The sequence below is a fragment of the Typopeltis vanoorti genome, chromosome 15, assembly GCF_054136105.1.
Source record: "Typopeltis vanoorti isolate ZY-2024b chromosome 15, IOZ_Tvanoo_1.0, whole genome shotgun sequence".
NCBI classification, from domain to species: Eukaryota; Metazoa; Arthropoda; class Arachnida; order Uropygi; family Thelyphonidae; genus Typopeltis; species Typopeltis vanoorti.
In genome coordinates this window covers 48,176,054-48,199,992 of record NC_143563.1, presented here as the reverse complement: position 1 = coordinate 48,199,992, position 23,939 = coordinate 48,176,054, and the positions used below count along the sequence as shown (strand labels likewise).

The 23,939-nt window shown below is 33.5% G+C and overlaps 1 protein-coding gene across 2 annotated transcripts in view; it reads right to left on the bottom strand.

Moving 5' to 3' along the window:
* Positions 1-838: 838 nt before the first annotated feature.
* Positions 839-23,939, bottom strand: part of Naa60 (N-alpha-acetyltransferase 60) — a 151,535-nt gene continuing 128,434 nt past the window's right edge. For both annotated transcript variants that reach the window (XM_090404929.1, XM_090404930.1), the window contains one exon: positions 839-1,115. In XM_090404929.1, coding sequence (XP_090261055.1) covers positions 992-1,115 — 124 coding nt within the window. In that variant the 3' untranslated portion in view covers positions 839-991. The remainder of the gene's footprint in view (positions 1,116-23,939) is intronic.

The window sequence follows — 23,939 nt, the reverse complement described above, 5'->3', positions numbered from 1 at the left end:
TTGTGCTTTTAACCAATGAACTACCTGATGAGAAGGGTAATTCTGTGATTGAATCAAGTTAGAGCAGTTAAGTGTAATAAAAATGTCTACAGTATTTAGGTGAGGCTGTTTCATTACACTTAATTTATAGTCATATAAGGATATTATTGTATTATATTTAAAAGAAACACAGATGTATAAAATGACAAATAACACTGTATTAAATACAGCTGATAAATTCGTAATAAAATTTTAACGATTGTCTATGATCTGTATGATACAATACTCATTTTACTAACTTTTTTAAAAAATTTATTATAAAAATTATAATAAATTTAACACTTTTCTATTTCAGATTTAATAAATTTGGGAAATATGTCTCAAGCTGATTTTCCCAGCACACTCGAAACAAGAAAGATTCGAAAATTTCTTGTGAATTTCATCCTGCCAATTCCTGAGACAAAAATCCTATCTCATATCCATTTTGTTAGAAGAATGATTTCTTCTAACAATTTAAATATATATATATATATATATATATATATATATAAACTCTAGCGTGCAGTTGATCCATATCTGAACTGAAACCTATGAGAACTACATATCACCATGTGCTTTACATGAATATGTTAATGAAATATTTCAGTAAAAAATATAAATTTTTTTTTCTTTTTAAAAAAATATCTCATTTTACATTTAACTCTGTGCTATTCTATCTTTAATATTAGACAAAAACACAACTCTTATGAAAGTCTAGAACAATGACTTTTTAAAAGATATTCTTCAGAATATAAAAGTATGTATTTTGTTGAGCTATAATTTTTCTGCATTTTTTAGACAAAGAAGAAATCAATATATATCAAGTAATATAATATTTAATAATACAACAAAGCAATTTGAAGTACAGATCATTTATAGTTTATATCAAATTAAAATATCCTATAACATGAAATATTGTACAAAATAAAAAAAGAATTTTTACAATCATGATTCACAATAACTTGCAATAAAATCAAGTTTTCCACCTCACAGGCCATAATTTGCAAACTAGCTTCTGACCAAGTTGCATCAAATATTTTGGATATGAGCAAACCTTAAAGCGACAGGCAAGTTGACTCCAATGTTTCATATAATCTGTGTTCAATATTAAGGAATTTATTTTTAGCATAAAGTAGATTCAATAACAATATGTTTAAAATTTTAGGCATATTTATTTATTAGCATATTACAATACAATATGCTGCCTGGTCAGAAAATCTGGAACCTTACTCTCCTTTGTATCAAAGTGCTTGAAAAGATTATTATACAAATTATGGGAGCAACTGAGATGATCATATATTATTTTGAAAGTCTTTAATATGCCCGAATATGCAAAAAAAAAAAAAAAAAACCTTCTAAAATATGATATAACTGCATTCCAGTATGTAAAATGAGGTCAGAATATCAAGTATCAATTTTCTGCAGGAGTAAAGTAACTGTCACTGAAACAAAATGCCGCAAACAAGGAGACCACAGAGTTTTCAAGATTTTGATTGAATCTCTGCTACGTTGCATTGTAAACCACTCATGATATGATACTTCAACTCAGGCCAAGCACAAACCAATTCAGACCACACACAGGAGCAATGCAAAATGAGGTTGTCATTTATCCTATTCACTTCAGATGAAAATTGAAAATGAAGATTTCAAATGATGTCTACAGTTATGTGACTGGACTGCTACAGCTTGTAAAGAAATATTGCTGTAGCCAAAAATCCAGATTTACACTCTTTTTGCAATGTGGATGAAGACAGCCATGAGACAATGGACACTTTGTGACTTATTTCCACTATACAAGGCTGCGGAAAATAAAAATGAAATGATATAGGGAATGGCCCAAAGTATGAATTAGGTGTCTAAGGAGATCTCAGAAAGGATAACAAAATACCACTTTGTGTTTAAAACAAAGTTTTAGGTCACTATAAAACAATAAAGTTCTTATAGAAAGAAAAAATATTAGAGAGATAGATGACCAGCTATGGATAGACTATTATAAAACTTTGGAAAGGACATAAATAGCATTATTATTTAAAAGATTTTTTTACAAGATGTAACTGATAATAGTCTCCCAAATAACATTACATCAGAAGAATTAAATAAAAGAAATGAAAAATGGAAAATCACAAGAAGATAATAGAATCTCAGTAGAATTTATAAAATGTGCAGGAAATAAATTTCACCACTGATTTCTTACTTTAATAAACAAAATATATGACACAGGAAGAATACCTAATGACTGGAACCATGAACTGTGATTCCCATCTTTAAAATAGGAAGTAAGAATAACAACTACAGAGGAATAAATTTATTAAACACAAGTTATAAAATATGTGCCAAAATACTAAAGAACAGAATGATTTTAGAAAAGGAAGATCCTGCATAGATTATAAAAAAAAAAAAACGACTTGCCTATAAATTTATTAAAATCACCCTATAGCCTATATGAGAAAACAATAGCTTAAAAAGAAGTGAGATCAGAACCAAAACATTTGAAGTAACAAAGCAACATCTTTGTCTAAGGAGGTCTTAGACAATGATGCCTTCTTTCTCCAATATTATTTGTAATATGTATCAATGAATTAATCAAAGAATGGAGGTTAACCAATGAAGAAAGAATTCAAATTGAAAATAATTTTATATTAGATACCTTACTCTTTGCACAATTGATATTTGGAACAACTGAGGACAGTCTCCAAAGAGCTATACATAAAATGAATTTAATAATAAAACAATATGTCAATCTCTCAGGAAAAAAAAACTAAAATAATGGCATTCAAAAAAAAAAAGCCTAAGAATGTGTGTATATATATATATATATATTAATCAAAACTTACATTATTACATGGCAGTGAAGCATAGACAATAAGAGATAGGAATAAGAAAACAATTATTGCAGCAGAAATTAAATATATAAGAAGAGCAGGTTGTATATAAGACATACATACTGAAAGAACTAAACCAAACACCAATAATGGAAAACAGAAAAATAAAGAGCATCTAGAATGAATGGCATAAGATAGAATACACCCAGGAAGATAATGAACTACAAACCAACTGGTTGAAGAAACAGAGGCAGATGGATGAAACTGGACTGGGACCCAAACAGACTGCCCAGCCTAGATTCATGAGAGGAGGAAGATTTTAGGTCACATACATATATCAATGATATGAGGAACACAGTGGTGAAATCATTTATTTGACCTAGTCCGGATCTCAAACCAAGTGAGAATTATAGATATGGAATTTAGTAAATGTTCTATACCTAACCACAAAGTTCAAGTTTTCGTATTAGCAGACACAATACCACACTAAATGCATTTTTAGAATCTAGAGAGATAGTGCTTAGATAAAATTTTTAATTTCCTGGTCAGGCAGTATGTACTACAGAATATATGCATCAACATATTACAAGATATGCTTACTTTAAAAATGTTTTATCTAAAAAAAATGAAAAATGAATTATGTAAAGTGCTTTGTTGCTTAGTGTGCAACAAAATTACTATATTATTATTATTATGTGACACCTCCAGGGCGTCCAAAGACTCATCAAGGGAGAGTATGCCAACAGCATCGAACGATTGAACCCTTCCAACTACTAACTGCGGTCAACCTTGCTTAACTTTTTTGTGTGAACCATTAGTAGCAGAGGCTCTATCAATCGACCAAACTTTGCTGGCAATATAATATCTAAAATCACTTTACATTCATTAGTAGTCTTCATTATTGTTTTTCATACACTATATACTTTTATCAATACTTCATTTTTTAATTTACTATAAAGCTGAAATATATAAAATTTTCAAGTCTCTTTGAACATAATTCTTGATATGAATCACATTCATATAGTTCTGATGCACTGAAATTCAACTAAGCTGATAGAATATTGGTGAGTGAAGAGTTACTTTCAAGAACTTTTTTAAAGTAAGGTAAGCAAAATGAATTTATTAAGGAAGTACTGAGTGCATGGTAAAACAATCTAAATACTATATGACATGTGTTTGTTCATACCATATGTTGTGCTGACTTTTTATTTTTGCACTGAATTTCCAAGATAAAAGGAACCATTGAATAGCTGGATGTAGGAAAATTCTATTAAATGTTTTTCATATTCAGCTTTATCAGAACTAAATAATAAAATTGATATTTTACATCAATCAGTAATTTAAACAAATTTTATTATATAAAAAGATGATTGATTACTAATATTTCTCAATCAGCTAAAAGTCTTAAAAATAATGCTTAGCAAGGGAAGAAGAAGAATGTGGTATAATAAACTGATAAAAAAAGATGAAATTTTGCACATAGAATATGTAAAAAGTGAATAAAGTATATTGGCTGTTAATATATCCTATCTATAAGATACTATTCCATCTTCTCTCTTGCATTAAGTTCAATAGCCAGTCACAGCCAAGTACCTTGGCTTCTTAGGGATCTGATGGTGCATATAATAGGGCAGTTAATCCTATATGCATTATGTCATATGGTTGGAAATTGCATGAGTCTGACTGATTTCCCTTTTTTTGGGGGGGATGAAAAACCCTGAGTTTCTGGGAGGGAAAACTGTGCTGCCTCCATATGGGACTGGAGGCAACACAGTTTCAAATGACTTACCTTCATTTGAAAAGCCCTGAAACAAGTTCTCCATGTCCTAGAATTCAAATTCAGGTCTTTCCGACCAAAGAGCTTCGTCTATAGCAGTGGTTTTCAAACTGTGGGTCACATAAAATCCTTTCTAGGGAAGCACAAAGAAGTGGTCAATATTATTATTTTCAAGCACAAATCCTGCATGTACTCAATATTCCATCCACTTATTTCAGTATAATATAGCATTAAAAACACTTGTCATTAATATACTTAGAAATTTTAAAGTTATGATTTTTAAAATAAATATCTGTATGCTATTTTACTTTTAGTTTGATTTGAAACATAATTGTGTACTAGCAGAAAACTGTAAGAACATCTTAGTTTTACTAGAATAAAATACATGCTAACAAAACTACAGGTCAATATGTTTTATAAAAGTATAGGGGGAATACAATAATTTTATTTATTTATTTTTTTTTTTTACAAAAAAACATAAGTATCCAAAAAGTGAAACCACTGGTTTATACCAACTGAACAAGAAGGTTCCTCTATAAGATTGAAGAGACATAAGGAATAATTACCTGAAATATGTTACAGAGGGAATCAGGGGTTTGAGAGTGCTGGATCTGGTAACAGCATCAGAGGATATATCCATAAAGCAGGTAGACACTCTTCCTCCAGCTGGTAGAGGGACCATACAATCTTGTTATGAGAAGATGTTAAACACGTGGAATTCTCTGTCAATCTCTTAAGTCTGTCAAATTATAACAGACTTAAGAGATATCTTGGAGCAGTGCCATGGCTCAAGAAGCTACACGGAAAAAATGTTTTAGTAGTGCACAAGAAGTGGTCAGGGATTGTTTGAGAGAAGCAGTATCAGACTGCCTATCCAAGGTCAGGTGGATAAACTAAGTGAGAATTAAGTGGATGAGTAGGGATAAAAAGCAAGAGCTAAAAATAAATAAATAAATAAAATAAAAATATATAAACATATAAACAAGTGCCTTAGACGATAGAAATATAAGATCTGATAATGTTGGAGTCTTGACAAGTAACAGACTGATTTGGAGGAAAATTGTAGATAGGAAGGTAGTAATGATGTAATTTTTTCATGTAGTACTGTCATATCCTGTACACCCCTTGAGGATACATGGCAGGAATTTGATGATGATGATATAAACATAAAACACTGTGGAGGGAATATAAAGAAAAAGGTGATCAGCATACTCATGACCATTACAAAGTGAAAATAAGAGGGCGATTAGTATGGTAAGAAAGACTCTATCAGATTATAAGAGAAAGTTAGTTAAGCAGGCCAAAGTAAATCAAAAGTTTTTTTTTCATTTTGTAGCAAGTAACAGGAAAAATGACTATGGAAGGATAGCTGGGATCGATGCTGATGGTAGAAAGGTGGCAGAGACAAAAGGAATAGTTGAGTTGCTGTGTTGTCAATTTTACAAAGGTGTATCATCCAGGTGGAGATTTGGCAACTGCTGATGTTACAGAAATGCATGTCAAAACTGAGATTGATAAACAGGAGGTGTTCAGCATATTCAAAATGTCAATGTGAATAGAGCAGGAGAACTGGATGACATGCCACTCCATGCAAGAGAAGTAAGGCTGGAACACTTCCAACGTAATCTTAGTGTTCTCGAATCATGATCTTAGCAGAACAGCCAGTCTGTCCAAAGTGGCAAAGTCAAAAGGAACAGGACTTAATAACCATCAAGTAAGGATAAAGGTGGCAATTTATCCTTGGTAGATAGGAAAGATGACTTCCATGCTGGTTTTTGAACTAGCATAGAAGTTACTTGGTTTCATTATACCCATTAGACACCAATGTGATTCTTATTTTATTGAATTCTAACAGAAGGGAATCTAAAGAAAAAATTGTGCAACATCTGCAAAGAAGACTTCATAATACCTGTCTTTTGTGAAGAAAAAACAGGTATTATGAAGACTTTCCTGTAAACGGAAAGTTCAATATTGCCTGTAGAGTTAAGGATTATTAAAGTATTCTTCTCTTTTCCTTTCAAAAGTTGTCTTAAAAAGGTGACAACAGTCAATCAAGTTCACTATTGAACTCACATTCAATAGTGAACCTGATATGGGTGCATAAGGATTGCATTTTGTTCAAAAACTGAAGTAAATCTGCTTCAGAATGGGATCACACTGTGAAGAAATCATCCAATAGTGTTGGCCGATTACTTTATGGAACATCTGGAAAACCAACTTTTCAGCAGCATTTTTCGTCAACTTTACATTTGGCTTCATTTCAGGGATAATATCTTTGTAGTGTGGTCCCATTCTAAAGCAGAATTACTTGGATTTTTATCATGTAAAATGTGTAAACTGGCCAACAAAAAATGTACACATTTTTGTTGGCCAGTTTACCTATTTTACATGATGATTAAAAAAAAAACGTTGAGTTTCTAGAAGGAAAATCCCTTCTACCTCCAAATGAGGCAAGCAAACTATTGTGAGAAGCCTCAAAGATTTCTCACATCTTAGAAATAGCTGATTCAAATCTGGGTTGATGCAGCTGTTTTCTACTCTAGGAAATGTCAATCAAAAAGCAGCTTTCAGGAATCTAAAAGTAATGTATGGATTGCTTTCATGAATAATTTTCATGACAGGTCTCACATATTGACGAGGAACATCACTGCAGGGTTTCCATATACTGACAAATGCAGGTGTTGAAAAATTGTAATAAAAAACAAAAAGCTTTTCAAGACTGAGCATTCTGTTACCTTATAATTCGACTCTTGGCACATTCAATTCAGGGAGGGTCACTATTGAATTTGCTCTTCCAATTCAGTAGTGACCTCTTATTCCTATGGACTTCTGGAATGAGGACCAGTTTCTTTTTCTTTTCAAGTATTTTAAACTATATGTAAAAATAAAAGTATTCATCATGACCTTTCCTTTTTCCTTTTCAAGAAAATATCTAATAATAAACAACCGTAAATTATCTTTTAATATAAAAATTTTGAATTTTTAATAAATATTTAAATGAATGTTGCATGCTTTGTAAGCCTGCTCACCAAAATCTGCTTTCAATAATAAAAATTGTTCAAATGTTCCCAAAATCATACACTTTTATATGTACTCTATGAATATAATCTCTTGACTGAGATTGTCATGCAAGACCAAAGAATGTTTTATGTCTTCTTTTACTTTAGTGCTACCTACACAATATATCTTGTTAACTCACAAAAGTTGAAATGAAAAGTGGAAGATCCAATCTTTCTCTTTCACTGAATGGAAACAAAAATAAATCTAATACGCAAAGATTGGGTCAAAATTTGGTGAGCTTGAAAAAAATACAGTTAGTACACATTTCTGTTTAGTATTTATTTTGTGCATGACATCTTGTAGGTTCAATACTTGACACTGAAATGCATACTCAAGATAATAAGCAATATCAAATTCACTTGTTTCAACTAGAAAATCATAGTAAATATATGATTTTTTAAAAATATTTTATTTTATTATTATTATTGTGCAGGCACATCCGTGGAGTCTGAAGACTCAATGCAGGAGACCCAAACTATCCACACAATCTATCATACCTTGCTTGACCCCATTAACAATTCATGTTAGAGGTTTAATGGAATATTAACAGCACTGAGAAAGGATTAAAACTAATTTTAATACTTTCAGTATTTCGTCTTCACAGGGACATCATCAGGGATTACAAAAACTTTTTGTAACAACACACACACAAATACAATACAAAGTGAAACTAAAGTCCTATCTAGGTGGTGCGCCCTCTATGGGCATTTGCAGGTGGCCTGGGATGTAAAGAGGAATCTCTGACAATTAAAGTTTCCCAAATTTTGAGAAGTTTAATGCAACCGTATTTGTTTAAATTAGGTTGATTCCTGAATGCAGATGCAGATTCAAAGAATAGTCTTTCTTTTTTGAATTTACTATGGTGGAGCATGGTAGTTTTTTCCCAGGAGATTCTGTGGGATGTATTCAAAACATGGTCTGCAACGCCAGACTGACCATAATCGTGTTTGCTGATGTAAGAACTGTGTTCTTCTAACTGGATGGATGCTGACCTGCCTGTTTGTCCAAAGTAGGCAAGTTTAGAGGAACAAAGTACTCTGTATACACCAGGCACTGGTCAAAGGACCTCTATCCCAGGACTGTCTTCACCTTGACTATGAGCTTAAGTTAAGAAAAAGAAAGACACCCTCCTCCATCCCTCAACTACTCTAATAAGCACTGGGGTCAGAAGTAGACAAAAGTTGGTCAAGAGAAACCAGACAGGAAAGCTAAAAGGAAGGAGACTGTCCCAAAATGAGTAGAAGAAGAGAGCAAACCCAGTTAGGGAACCCTAGGGATGCCACTATCCTTACTATCAAGATGGTAGCCCCCTAGGTCCACAAGTCCTTATTCAATATATTTGATCCCCCATCTGCTGCCTGGGGGGGGGATGCACTCTCTAAAGATCAGAGAGAGTGTTCTGATGTATGAGGTGAAGGATGGACATTGAATGCAAAGCAGAAGTCACATAAGGGCTGTAGATATGGATGGCTTATGACAAAGTATAATATATTTATATTTTGCATTCAAAGAGCACAGCGAGAGCTGAGGTCTCTTTGTGGATAAAAAGAAATGGAAAACATCTATTGAAAGCTGAGAAGTTAAGGAGCAATAATAAGTAATATTCAATATTTATGGAGTGGAAATGGTTATCATAGGAACATATGCTCCAAGAAAGGATACACTAATACAGCTGAAAGAGGAATATTTTGAGCATTTGATTGAAGACATGTAGAGATAACCAAGAGCTTTTTATCCTTGGGTCCTTAAACAGCAGAAGTGATCAAAGGATTGCAGATTTAATGGCTGAACCTTTTGGTGAAGATGAAGAAAATGATAATGGTAAAAAATTGATTGAATTGTGTTAAGCACAGGAATGCCAGTTGATGAATTCATGCTACGAGCATAAAAATATCCACAGGTTTATGATTGCTATTATTAGCAATATGATTACAAATGACAGAGTTGCTGCACTATAAAAGACATGCGAGTACTGAGATGTGCAGAATGTGCCAGGAAGGAATAAGAGCAGAATGGTGACATTAAGCTAGATGAACCACAATATATCAACCTTCTTCCAGGTGAGAATGTTAGAACATTGTAGTAGAATCGATCAAAGATTGAATGCATGTGAGAACCGGAGTGCTAATGAAATCTATAATCATATTAAAGTGGTTATTCATGACACAGCTAAGGAGGTGCCTCATGAATAACCATGAATTTGACAGTAAGGTGCAATGAATGATAGGAGAAGCCATTGAGATCGTCACTGAGAAGAAGAAGGAAGCACATAAAGCCTGGCTTAGTTCTGGAAGACAGGAGGATTGGGAAAAGAATCAAGTTATTAATAGGAAAGTGAGGAAAAAAATTGTATGAAAATATAAGGAAGAATATTGGAACAGGATTTGCTTTGAGATGAATCACTTATTAGGATATAATAGGTCAGTTCAAGCATGGATGACCATCAGGCACATGAAAACATTAAACTACGGATAACATCCAGTGAGGTTAATATCTATGGCAGTCTGGATGAATCATTTTAAGGATGTTCTGACAGAGAATAGAAAGAACAATTACTTCTTCCAGAGATACTTGTGTCATATGGTTTCTTCAATTCCCACAATGACACAGGAAAGGTGTGAATAATACTTATTCAAACCATTTTTTGACCTGAAAATTACAGGCAATCATCAGTTGGAAATAATCATTTAATACAAAGTAGAATGACAAGAATGGATTGATTTGAAACAAAGAGAGCTGTATGATGTTATACACGAAGCAATGCAAAGTCATATAAATGAGAAGACATTGTATTCTTCTAGCTCTTTTTTTAATAGCCAGTTATGGTTATGGGTCTTCCCTATTTGTCTCCATCTTTCTCTGTTGAAAGCTTCCCGATGCCAACATTCTCTATCTATCTCCACTAGATCATCCTTCCATCTTCTCTCTGGTTGTCCAGGCATCAGTCGTCCTCCTTCATATCGATGCCAAAATGAGGTGCGAGATACCTTGGCAAAGTCACATAATGGGAAGGCAGAAAGCTGGCCCAGGAATACCACCCATGGAATTGTGGAAGTATGGAGGTGCTAAGAATAATAACCAGAATGTTCAATCAAATTCTAGGAGATTTAATTCTTAATTATCATTATCATATATAACTTCCATCTTTTAAAAAAGTGATAAGAATGACCCTTCAAATTACAGAGGCATTAGTGTAATGGTTTCCATGAGTTAGTTGTTAAGTGAAATTATAACTGTAAGGTTAGAGAAGAGTATTGCCTTTTGTGTGTCAGATGACCAGGCAGGATTTACTGCTGGAAAATCTTGTATTGATAATATTTTCATTATAAGACAGATCATAAGAAAAAAAAATTGCCAAAGGGCAGAAAACATATCGATTTTTGTGGACCTTGAAATAGTGATTCAGTTCCAATTATCAGACTGGGGATCAATGAGGAAGATGAATGTGAATAAGTCAATCATCAGTTTGATTAAGAGAACATACTGAAGGTACAGAACAGCTGTTAAGAGTGGAGAACTGGTATCAGCTTAGCTTGTAACATCTAAAGGTCTGATACAAGGATGTCACCAACCTTGTTTAAGACTGATCTTGATGATGCAGGGTCTGGCACATTGGAATGCTCATGTAGAACTATGGGAACTGAGATTGGAAAGTGTCATTCATTCACTATTGTTTCCTGATGATCGCGTGATAATTGCTCAAGATCAGGATGACATTCACTTTATGATGAGGAAACTGTTTGATGTTTACAGCATGGGAGGTCTAAAAGTAATACCAAGATAAAATATTTGGTGATTGGTGGAGAAGGCAGAGACTTAGATCTTCTAGTCAGTAACGCCAAGGCAGTAGATCATTTCAGATACTTAGGATTCATGTCAGGAACATGTGAGAAAGATTAGATGATTGTGTCAACCAAGCCCATAATGCTATTATTAATGCTATAGAGGTGAGACATTCAGCAGGAAACCAAGATGATAGTACAGAGTGTTCTGATATATGGGGGAAGGAAGGACATTAAATGCAAAGCAAATGAGTTGTATAAGAGCTGTAGAGATGGATGGCTTATAGTGAAGTATGTGTATGTCTTACCTTGAGAGTTTGGAATGAGACCATCAAGGAGAGATTGAATTTGCAAAAAATTTGATGCAATGCCTGGAATGTCAATCTTTTACAGTGGTATGGACATGTTCAATGGATGGCCCAAGAGAGAGAGAGAGAGAGTGATAAACTGGTCGCCACCAAGAAGACAGAAGAGAGAGAGAGAGAGGATGGCCTCAACTTATATGGAGAGAAGTTGTAGGGGTAATGCAAGCCAGAGGATTGCAAGAAGGTTCCTAGAATGATCGTTCACAGTGGATAACAGGGGGCTACAAGGCAACTACTGAACAGCAGAAATATCGTTAAAAGTATGGGAACTTCAAGACTCAAACTCCACTATCAAGTTAGAAGTGATAGTAAGTTATTTACTATGAGCGATGTTCTTTCAAAAACTGGTGAGAGGGCTCATCCAAATTTTCTTTATCTAATCTGTTGTACAGTTCCTCACACTATTCATTCCATCTGTTTTTGATTTCCAATTCTTCTGTTATTAGTGCTCCATTCCTGTCTTTGAGGACATTCAATTTGGGCTTAAACTAGTGCTTTAGGTCATGAACTAAATCAAGCATCCTTTTGTAATTGTGCCTCCTCATCTGGAACTCTATCTCTTCACATTTATTAGTATAAAACTTATCCTTGTCCTACTTGATGGCTTTTCTGACTTCTCTATGTTATCTCTTATATTCTTCAGTCTCTGTGTCTTTGTTTTTCCAACCACTTTCTTTTGATTAGTTCCCATGTTGAATCTGATATCCATGAGTCTCTTGGTCTTCTTATTGGATCGAGATACTTCTTGGCCGTATCCTGTATTATCACCTTGACTCCTTCCCAAAGCATTTCTGGTGTGGTCTTCTCACTAGTCTCCAAGAAACATCCAATTTATTATGCTGAAGATAGTCAAAATTAATTTTCTAATTAGGTTGACTAGTTTCAAAGCAACAGCTGAAGACTGTAGAATAATAATTAGACCAGTACATTGTTTAGATTATATCTGGTCATTCAAACATATAATTAAATTGAAATATATATTGATCTTTAATTGAACATGATAATACTTGATAATACAACAAGTATTATATAATACTAACAAGTTTTGCCGACGGAGGCTGTCTGGCTTCTTCAGGGCTTATAATGGTAAGAGAAAAAACTCAAAGTGGCAAGAACAGAGAAAATGGAGTAACACTATCGTAAAAATTAAACATTAAAACAAAATGCGTAACATTACACGCATGGAGCGTGTTGTGTTAGTCACTGTTATGAGAGCACGTTCTGTAGTTTTGAGCAAAATTAAATTCTGGCAGACTGAGTGATCTTAAGATTTTCCATATGTCAGCTATTATAATTCCCTGGTTTCTGTTACAGTTTTCTCTCCAGAAAAGAGGACTACAATAGCTTCCTTGAAATTTCTACAACAGAAATCTTCTTCGTAAGACATAGAGCTGCTATCCCAATCAATGGTATGGTATGGTTAGTAATCGTGAAATGATGGGCTAGAAAACATAATGTTGACCTAAGTTGTCTGTTCTGTTGTTGTTAACATCTCCAATATGTTCTTTTTTTTGGATTTCGAGGCTTCTCGATGTCTGTCCTATATAGTTTAGACGATAAGCACATGGGATGTTGTACACTCCAGCGTGTTTGATAAAAGGATTGATGTCTTGTGGTGATCTTAAAACGTGACAGACAGTCTTGACAGGTTTGAACACAACTCTGATGTTGAAAGGTTGATGAAATTACTCATATATCAGAAACATTAAGAAAAAAAATGGCTGTCCAAAGAATCTAATCAACAAGATTCTTCATAGAACCCCCCCCCCCCCCAACAACAACCTACCATCACTGAATACAGTTCATCCTTCGTTATTCCTTATGCAGGTACAGTGTCCGAGAAGATCGCAAAACTTTTTACACCTTTCAACACCAGAGATGCGTTCAAACCGGTCAAGACTCTCAGTCACGCTTTAAGATCGCCAAAAGACATCGATCCTTTTTTCAAACACACTGGAGTGTACAACACCCCATGTGCTTGTGGTCTAAACTATATAGGACAGACGTTGAGAAGCCTTGAAAGCCAAAAAAAATAACATATAGGAGATGTTAATAACAACAGAACAGACAACTCAGGTCTAGCCCATCATTTTGCGATTACTAACCATACCATTGATTGGGATAGCAACTCCTTACCTAGAAGAAGATTTCCGTTGTAGAAATTTCAAAGAAGCCGTTGTAGTCCTCCATTCTGGAGAAAATCTCAACAGAAACCAGAGAATGATAATAGCTGACATATGGAAAACCTTAAGATCACTCAGTCTCCCAGAATTTAATTTCACTCAAAACTACAGAACATGCTCTCATAACAGTGACTAACACAACACGCTCAATGCGTGTAATGTTACGCATTCTGTTTTAATGTTTAATTTATACGATAGTGTTACTCCATTTTCTCTGTACTAGTCACTTTGAGTTTTTCATCTTACCGCTATAAGCTCTGAAGAAGCCAGACAGCCTGTTGGCAAAACTTGTTGGTATCAGATGTTTATAATTCATGGTCAATTAAAGATCAATATATATTTCAATTTAATTATATTAGACCAGCATTTAAATTCAGTTATTGAATAAATATTTTCAAGGCTCACTTTCAAAATGAATTTAAAATAGTGGAGGGGGTTTCTCTCTCTTCTGTGAAAAAGAGAGAGAGAAAATTTTTGAACTCCAGGACTTTGTGAAAATTGTTTCTTCAAGTTCTTTGCTGCCAAAATCTGAAAAAAAGTGCACGCAATTTTCCAAAGGTGAAGTAGTTTAATTCATAAATTAAAATAAGCTATGTAATATTCAAATGGATAATTCATTCAAGTAATTTATACTAAATATCATCTAATGTATATTAGGTGCCATTTAAGAAATGAATATATTATATTTTATGTCAAAATTATTCAGCATACCTTTCTTATATAGTGAAACCTGTGAAGTATTCATAACTAAAAATTCACACGTATGCCACAGTAATTAACTTTTTAATATGTAAATATTTTGTCTTAAGTATCATAAGACATCATCAGTACAATTATTAAACAATAGGAATTACATTCAAAAAAACATTAGTGGCATGCTTACATTGGAATCCCTTTATGTATGCAGTAGCATGTCTAAGGATTAAAAATTATTGAACTGTAATTAAATTAAAATATAACTGATACATTTCTTTTATACAATTGAGGATAACAATTTTCCAGACTTTTGGAATAGTGAGATAGTCGTTCTGGTTAAGATTGGATCTGTGATGCAAGGCTTCAGCACTTTCTTTATACAAACGCTCATGTTTATATATGGATCTATGTAGTAGCTTTGTGTTTTGCCATGGGATCCTGTGGTTAGCATTTTCAACTCCACATTGTGCAAGGCCAGATTTGTGAGGTTTGATAAGACACAAGTGGTCTTGGTGATCGGAGATGCATTTATTTACAGATCTTCCTGTTTGTCCATAGTAAGACAAGTTCCAAGAACATGGCACATTGTATACACCAGGTAGCATCATTGGTGAGTTTGTCTTTTGGAGAAGGTAACAAATTGTGAATTTGGTTGATAGGTAGCAGCGAGTTTGTATTTCTTCATAATTTTTTACAGATGTTCAGAGATGCCTTTGATATATGGTATAGGAGTCCTGTAGGCTTCTTCTTGTCTGGGTTGATGTAGTAGCGTGGCTAATAATTGTTTGAGTTGTTATTGGATTATATCCATTTAGTAAGGCTGTATCTTTAATAATTTCACATTCTTGTTTTAAAGATTCTTCAGAAGAACAAAATTTGTACACTCTGGATACCAAAGATTTTATGATGCCATATTTTTGATTTACTGATGACATAGCCCTTGTAGCAGAAAACAGAAGAACGTTAAAAACAATGCTAGAATTACTAAATAATAACCTTGAAAAATATAAAATGAAAATCAACACAGATAAGACTAAAATCATTGTTACAGGCAAAATCCCTATTAATATAGAGCATATAGACATCAGCGGGAAACAAATAAAACAAGTGAAAAGCTTTAAATATTTAGGAAGCCTAATAACAGAAGATGGCAGAACAAGAGAAGACATAAGATCAAAAATAAACAATGCAAAAGCCCAATTCTCTAAGATGAAAAGCATTTTAACAGGAAACCTCAACTTACAATTGAAAAAAAAAAAATTAGTAAAGACATCGATAAGGAGCATTGCACTATATGGATGTGAAACCTGGATTCTAGGCAGAGAAGATGTAAGAAGATTGGAAGCTTTTGAAATGTGGTGCTGGCGCCACATGAACAAAATAAAATGGACAGAAAAAAATCAAACGAACAAGTCCTGAGAGAGATAAACGAAACAAGAACTCTAATTAAATTGATCAAAATTAGAAGGGATAGGTGGTTTGGACATATACTTTGGCATGATGGACTTGTGAAAAGAATAACTGAAGGCAAAATAGAGGGGAAAAGAAGAAGAGGCAGACCAAGGAAAAGCTTTCTTGACCATCAAAGACAGCATGGGTTTGTGGAGTTACCAGGAGATTAAGAAAAAAGCCAATGACAGAGCGGAATAGAGGAAATTGCTGCTGAGCTACCAGTCCCAGGACCGATGCAACTGATGATGATGATATTTTTGAGATGGATGGTGAGCCGACGTATTGCGGATATAACAACCTGAAAAAGTCGGTTTTCGATAGACAGAAGTGGAAATGGAACCATCTTGTTTACGATGGATTGGTACATCGAGAAAGGAAATATCTTGTGATGATTCTTTTTTCTAGTGTGAATTTGATGTGAGGATGTAGGTTGTTGATACTATTTTAGAAATGAGTAGAGTTCTAGTGCTTTGACTCCAGACTGCAAAGACATCATCAACATATCATAGCCATATTGTTGGTTCTGGTTCAAGAGTGAAAATTCTATCTTCTAGATATTCAAGAAAAAAAAGTTGGCTAAGTTAGGTAATAAGGGTGAGCCCATAGCTGTTCCTTCCTCATGTTTATGTATTTTATCTTTCCATGTGAAGTAACTTGATGTGATTGCAAATTTGAACAATTCCACAATATTGGATGGAAATTTTTGGAAATACATAGGATTCCAATGTAAGCATGCACACTAACGTTTTTTTTTTTTTTAAATGTAATTCCTATTGTTGTTTAATAACTGTACTAATAATGATGATGATGATTTTTTTTTACATATTAAAAAGTTAATTACTGTGGCATACGTGTGAATTTTTATTTATTCAGCATACCTTCTCTTAACTTCTTTCTTTTTAGGTGTTGTTTTGCAGATTACATAAGCAGCTATTATATGCTTTGTCCATGTGTAAGTTATTTGAGGATTCTGGCTAGAAATAGGGCCCAAAGGAACAAAACATGTCAATTATATAATAATTCTGCTCTTGCTGAATATGGAATTTTCTAAACCTGGGATTTAGAATATACACAAATGATGTCAGGCCTGCATAGCCTTGCTAAAATGTTGCTGGCTCAATAATGCTAGACTGCAAGAATAAAGATTTTTATAGGTTTGATTCTAGTGCTGAATATAGGAAGTTTTATAAAGCCTTCCTTCTCTCACCATTTCCTGAGTGAGTTGATCCTTGGTGCAAGCAACTTTGGCAAACAACTAAATACTCTTCGTTGTGCATTCCCAATATCATTAATGTATAAATAGGATAGCAGGAGTCCAAATGCAGATTGAGAACCATGTGGCACAACAGTTGGTCACCTGCATTTTCTTAATTTCCATCTACTATATAGTACTCTCTGGTGTCTATCAGCCACCATCTTATCTATATCACTAGTGTCCTGTCAATTTCCATTGTAAATGACCAGCAGTGGTTTGGTGTATCCCTTTCCACCTAACTCAGTTGTCACTTTATTGTAAAAAGTGAACATGTTACAAAGACAACGCTTCTTCTTCACAAAACTGATGTCCTCATATAGAGTGTCACAGGTTTGGAATCATAACAATTATTATTCTTGATTCTTGTAAATATGTGTATCTAATTACACATATTTACAATAATCCACACTGATGATTTATTGGACCTCAGGGTAAAAGCATGGCAAACAAGTGTTGCCATCTCGTGAACATAAACCCTAATACTTGTACTGTTGTCTAAAACAGTGCAAGCAAGTTCTACAGCTGATTTACTTGAGTTGAAGAATTAAAAATCAAAATTTTGGGGGAAAAAACCCTACATGCTTGCACTCCCAATGCAACTACCCAATGCTGGTAGTTTGGGTAAAGGACAATGGTTGCTGATTCAATGTATCAAAGTGCTGAGTTATACTTAGGTAAGTTTATGTGGAGAGGATTCAGAAGAGTAACCACAATGGTGGTTACTCTTCTGAATGGTTTGAGTGCTCCCTATGAGGATAGACTGAAAGTTGGTAGGTTACAAAAGTTAGCTGACAAGCAGAAAAGAGAAGATATAAAGTTCCAAAAGAGGTTTTATGGAGTTAATTCTAAAGAAAATTTTCATTATTCCTATCTGTCCATTTTTCAATTCTTCCCTTAGCCACCTTTCCAATACCTTGACTATCATCCTCAAGATATTAATTAGTCTTGGAGTCTCTCTCTCCTTCACATAATGGGACTATTTTGTCCTCTTTCCACTTCAGTTGTCACATTGCCAGTGATGCTGAGACCTAACACTGGTCTAGTTTATCATGAACATTTCTCGCGATAACAATAGAAATAACAATGCTGGTCTGGTTGGCCATGTGGATACCATACCTACTCTCCAACCCCACATCCGGACAATTCATTGCGTGGAAAATTAATTGCGAGAAAATTTGAAATCATGTTTTATGTCATTCCCATATATGAAAAAAAAAGGAAAGAAATATTTTATGTATGATTTATTATTTTGATTATACTTAATGTTGTGAAATTTTTTATTCTGTATAAAGTTATTAATATTCTTTCTTACTACAGGCTGTGTAAATGGAATATTAATTGTTACAAAACTGGGATAGGATGGTTAGGGAGAAAGAGCACCATATTTAAGAATATTTAGGGATAATAGTTATATCCAAGTAATATTTATAGTTAACCATAGTTAATTTATATATTCCTATTAACTATTCTATTAATAGTTAGAATAGTTATTAGAGAGAACAAAATATTTAAGAATAGTTAGAATATTGATTCTTCTATTCATTCACTATTTTTCTGTTCTGCACATTTAGACGTCCATCCAGATGTGATATATTTTAGTTATTGAATACACATGTATTTTGAAAATCACTGCATTTTTCCTGCATAGTAAAGACATCTTGCATGCTGTTATCATTTGAAGAGCTGGTTTAAGATCATAGGTGCAATTTTGAGTAAAGATATTAAAGAAAATGATGATAAAATTACATATGTGCTATCATAATGATGTAAATCGGCATAAGTAAATCTGCTGCTTCAATACTAGTCTTTACCTTTTCCTCCAATACTAGTATTTTATGACACTAATAAATTTAAAATTTTATATTTAGTCTTTTTTACTGAAAAAAAAAAAATATATAGATGGATGCTTCCAAAGTGAAATATGTAATTAATTACTTCTCTTGTGAACAGTTCAAAAGTAAACTGTAATCAGAAATATCATGTCGTTAACAACCTCCGTTATGCAGACGATATAGCATTAATAGACTCATCTTTAGTCAAGGCACAATACTTTGACAAACTATGCCAAGCTGCAAAAATATTTGGATTGATAGTTAAATGAAATAAAACTAAAATACTCATAAATTGAATACAAGGTTCCATCATTACAGAACACAACCAACCTTTAGAAAAAAGTAGACGACTTCCAACACTTAGGCTCAAATATAAATAATAGTGTAAATGACATATTATTAAGAAAATATAAACTCTTAATCAACACAGGAATCTAAGAAATATATTGAAATCGCCCCTCATTACCTTGGAAACAAAAATTAGGTTTCGCAAAGCAGGCTATCTTCTATCGTAGAGAAACATGAGACGGTTCCACCCAAAAAGCAATAAAAATCATTAATAGCTTTAATACAACCTGCTTAAGACTGTTACTTGGTTACTCTTGGAAAGATCATATTCGTAATTCCAGTAATTTAGAAGAGGCAAACCAAAAATCCTTGATTGAAACCCAACACAGACATCAACTGAGACATCCTCCTTCTCCATAATTGAACATCTTATTTTTATATGCCCCCCCCCCTCAAATGGACAAAGACAGAGAGGAAGACCAACTAAACAATTCTGGGAGTATATTAACCACCTTATCAGCACAGATTCTCTCTCTCCGTGAGAAATAACTCAACTGGCTCAAAACAGAGATGCCTGGAAAACTACATATAATAATTAACTTTTTCTTATTCCTATTTATTTAGTTTATTTCCCTATTTACAAATTGTAAATTGGATGTAAACCATGATGATGAACAACCGACTAGATAGCGTACCCTCTCCCACCAATGAGCTGTGGATTCGAAACTCGCAATAGGCATGGATATTATTAATTGTTATTAGGTGAGAGATGAATTTCTTCGTCTGAAAATACTAGCATTGTAAAAAAAAAGGTAAAGACTAGTATTGTAGCAGCAGATGGCAATTTAGCTAATGCTAATTTATATCATTATGATAGCACTTATGTAATTATTATCATTTTCTTTAATATAATTACTCAAAAGTGCACCTATGATCTTTAACTAGCTCTTAACAGCATATAACATATCTTTCCTATGTAGGAAAAGTGGAGTTATTTTCAAAATACACGTGTATTCAGTAACTGAAACACCTCATCTTCTGAATTAGTTCAGATAAAATGTGCATATACTATATATATATATATATACATACGAGGGCTGTTCGATAAGTCCGTGTGAAGGCTAAGAGATGGCGCCACCAGTACATATTGAGGTTATTTTTAGTTGCTGGCAACTGTTGGAGGATCACACACTAGTTTCAGTCAGATAGATTTATTACTCTGTGTTTGGCATTCATTTGAATCGATCAAGTACTGTGATTTGTGAAAAATGGATGAGAAAGAATTTCATGTAGTGATTAAACATTACTTTTTGAAAGGCAAAACGGCCCAGGAAACCAAAGCTAAGCTTGATAAACATTATGGTGAGTCTGCACCTTCGATTAGAATGGTTTATAAGTGATTTAGTGACTTTCAAAGTGGCCATATGAGCACAAGTGATGCTGAAAGTTCTGGATGCCCTGTTGAGGTCACTACTGCAGAAATTATTGTGAGATAGTTTTTGAGCAAAAACCAAATTTATGTGTTGGAACACTCACCGTATTCACCTGATTTAACACCCTGTGACTTCTTTCTCTTCCCCCAATGAAAGGAAAGTGATACACCATTGAAAACATTCAAGCAGCAGTAACCACGACCCTCAACAGTATCCCAAAAACCAATATAAAAAACTCATTTAACGAATTAATTGACCATGCCAAACACTGTATCGAAGCGCTGAGGGAAAGTATATTGATTGAAATAAATGATTTGAATAATTATAATTGGCCTGTATTTTATATCAAAAGTTCAGTTTCTTTTTGGACAGAGGGTGTGTGTGTGTGTACACACACACTAGGGCACCCCAGAGAAGATTCACGAAGGTGGTAACTGGTCTTTGGAATATGAAGAGAGAGTGAAAAAATGTGAATAGGAGTAGGGGATATGATTGAGACATATAAGTTGGTCACGGGTTGTTACCAGGTTAACATTGAAGAAATTTTTCATAGAATGGGACATGGGGGGGGGAGGAAATAGAACAAGAGGCCATCCCTGAAAACTATATAAGAAGGCTGCAAGCAAAGGGGTAAGAAGAAGGTTCTTTCCATGGTGAGTGATTGTGATTGGAATGCATTATCTGAGTGTGTTGTAAATATAGCCACATTGAATCAGTATAAAGGATGGTTAGATGAGCTTTGCGTGTGATACTGTGTATCTCCCAAGATGAGTCTCTGACTCCATGTAGATCGGATGTTAATAATAATAACAAAGAACTCAGGATCCATCATGTTTCATCTTCATTCATTTATGCCTAGCATTGTTTATGTAGTCTGCCTAAAAATATTTATAGAAAATGCATTTACATAGAAAACTACTATGCCCATGTCTTCCAGGAGTCTTTGAACAAAATATACTCAATGACTTCTAAGTGATAGGTTTGATTTTTGATGCTTTTCAAATAAGCTCAATTTTGGAGTTTCGATTTTTACACATACCCTATTCATACATGTGTGTCAATACTTAAGTTTTCAAATTATCATTTTTTTACATGCTTATTTTAATCAAAAAGCATTAAACTGTAACCAGTGTAAGTTTTAAGTTTACCAACTGACATGTGCTCATGTTATATGTCTTTACAAATTAATGCTCTATACTTAGGATGCAAGCCATTTGCACAGAAAAACATTCTGATGACAAGGATATTATAACCATATGATTCTTCAGATAACTAACAAAGAAATTAAGTGCTTCTTAGGAATAATGCTGTTGAGTGGCTATTATTCATGATTAAGGAGGAGGATGTTTTGGTAAAATGTATAATACTCATCAGTCTCTTGTTGTCAATGTAATGAGATGAGATAGATTTGAGGCTCTCTTTTCAAATTTACACTTTGTTAACAGCACTAAATTAGATGATTCTGATAAATTTACAAAACTCAATCATCTGATGAATCATCCAAATGAAAAGTTTCTTCAGGACACTGCCTGGGAAGAATTTTCTAGCTTTCGAAGATATACTCTGGAAAGCTTGTATGTAGACAGCTCATTCACAGAAAACCAATTAATTTGTGTTACAAGATTTGGTGTTGTGCATTAATACTTGGATATTTGGTGTAGTTTGAATAATATTGAGGAAGATATCCCACAACTACAACAAGAAAAGAAAATAGTTTTGGTTCAGGGGGAGATCTTGTTATCAAATGTGCTGAAAGTCTATTGAAACACAATCCAAAATCTTTTCATTTATGCTAGGACAACTTTTTTTACTAATGGCAAAGTTAACATCAGTCAAAGTCACAGGAACCATTGGTGATAACGAACTCAAAAACTGTTCCAGTAGAAAAGAAAAACGATTAAAAAAAAAGGATAGAGGCTCATTTGATTTTAGTACAGATACAATTAATGAAGTAATTGTGTGTAGATGAAACAATAATAATGTTGTGAGCCTTTGTTCAAATGCAGTGGGGATAAACCTATTGTTCATTCTTATCTAAAAAGCTTGTACTTACACAACATGGTATTCTAGCCCTATTATATATTTGATTGATGCAGCTGTGAGTAATGCCTGGCAGCTACGCAGAATATACAAAGGTGTAATGGACATATTAATTTTTCATAGAACTATAGTTATATTTTATTTAGTGATACTGTCATATACCACAACAAGGCCAGCCAGCAGCAAAACTTGGAAGTTGATTTGACATGCATGCACATTGGGTTCTTCCCCAAGAAAATCAAACACAATGTCACATAAAAACAAAAAAAGATGATGCGAGAAATGTAACAGACAGTTGCATGTAAAATACTTCAAGACTTACCATATTCAGTAACGCTTAAATAAACAAATTTGTTTTTGTAAGGTATTTTCATCATATTTTGATGATTAAAACTGAATTTCTCATGCCACTAGGTCTTAATTGTCCTTGTTTCTCACAATTGTAAAATTCAAAAAAAAAAATTCCGACTTCAAGCATATAAATGTTTAATATTTTAGAAACAGTTATTGATTACACTAAATAAAATCAACTCTCACTATAGCAAATTTAGTCACAGAAAGCTCCATGGGTACAATGTTAAACTAAAAGAAATTCATTATAGCAAACTAACCAATATAACAAGCTATTCCCATGTCCTTATGAGTTTTCTATAGTGAGTTAATAGCAACATAACAAATTCATAGTGACATAGGAACAGTTTTTTTTATATTGAATAGTTTTCTATAATGAATTTCTTTTAGCTTAACCTTGTATCCATGGTACTTGACCTACAACAAATTTGTAGAAACCATATAAATAGTTTGTTACAGTGGATAGTTTGCTATAGTGAAATTCTTTTAGCACAGCACTACACTTATGGGATTTTGATCAGGACTTTTTAGTAGTTTGTCATGCGAGTGAATTTTTTTTATAGCAGTATTTGCTATAGTAAAAGT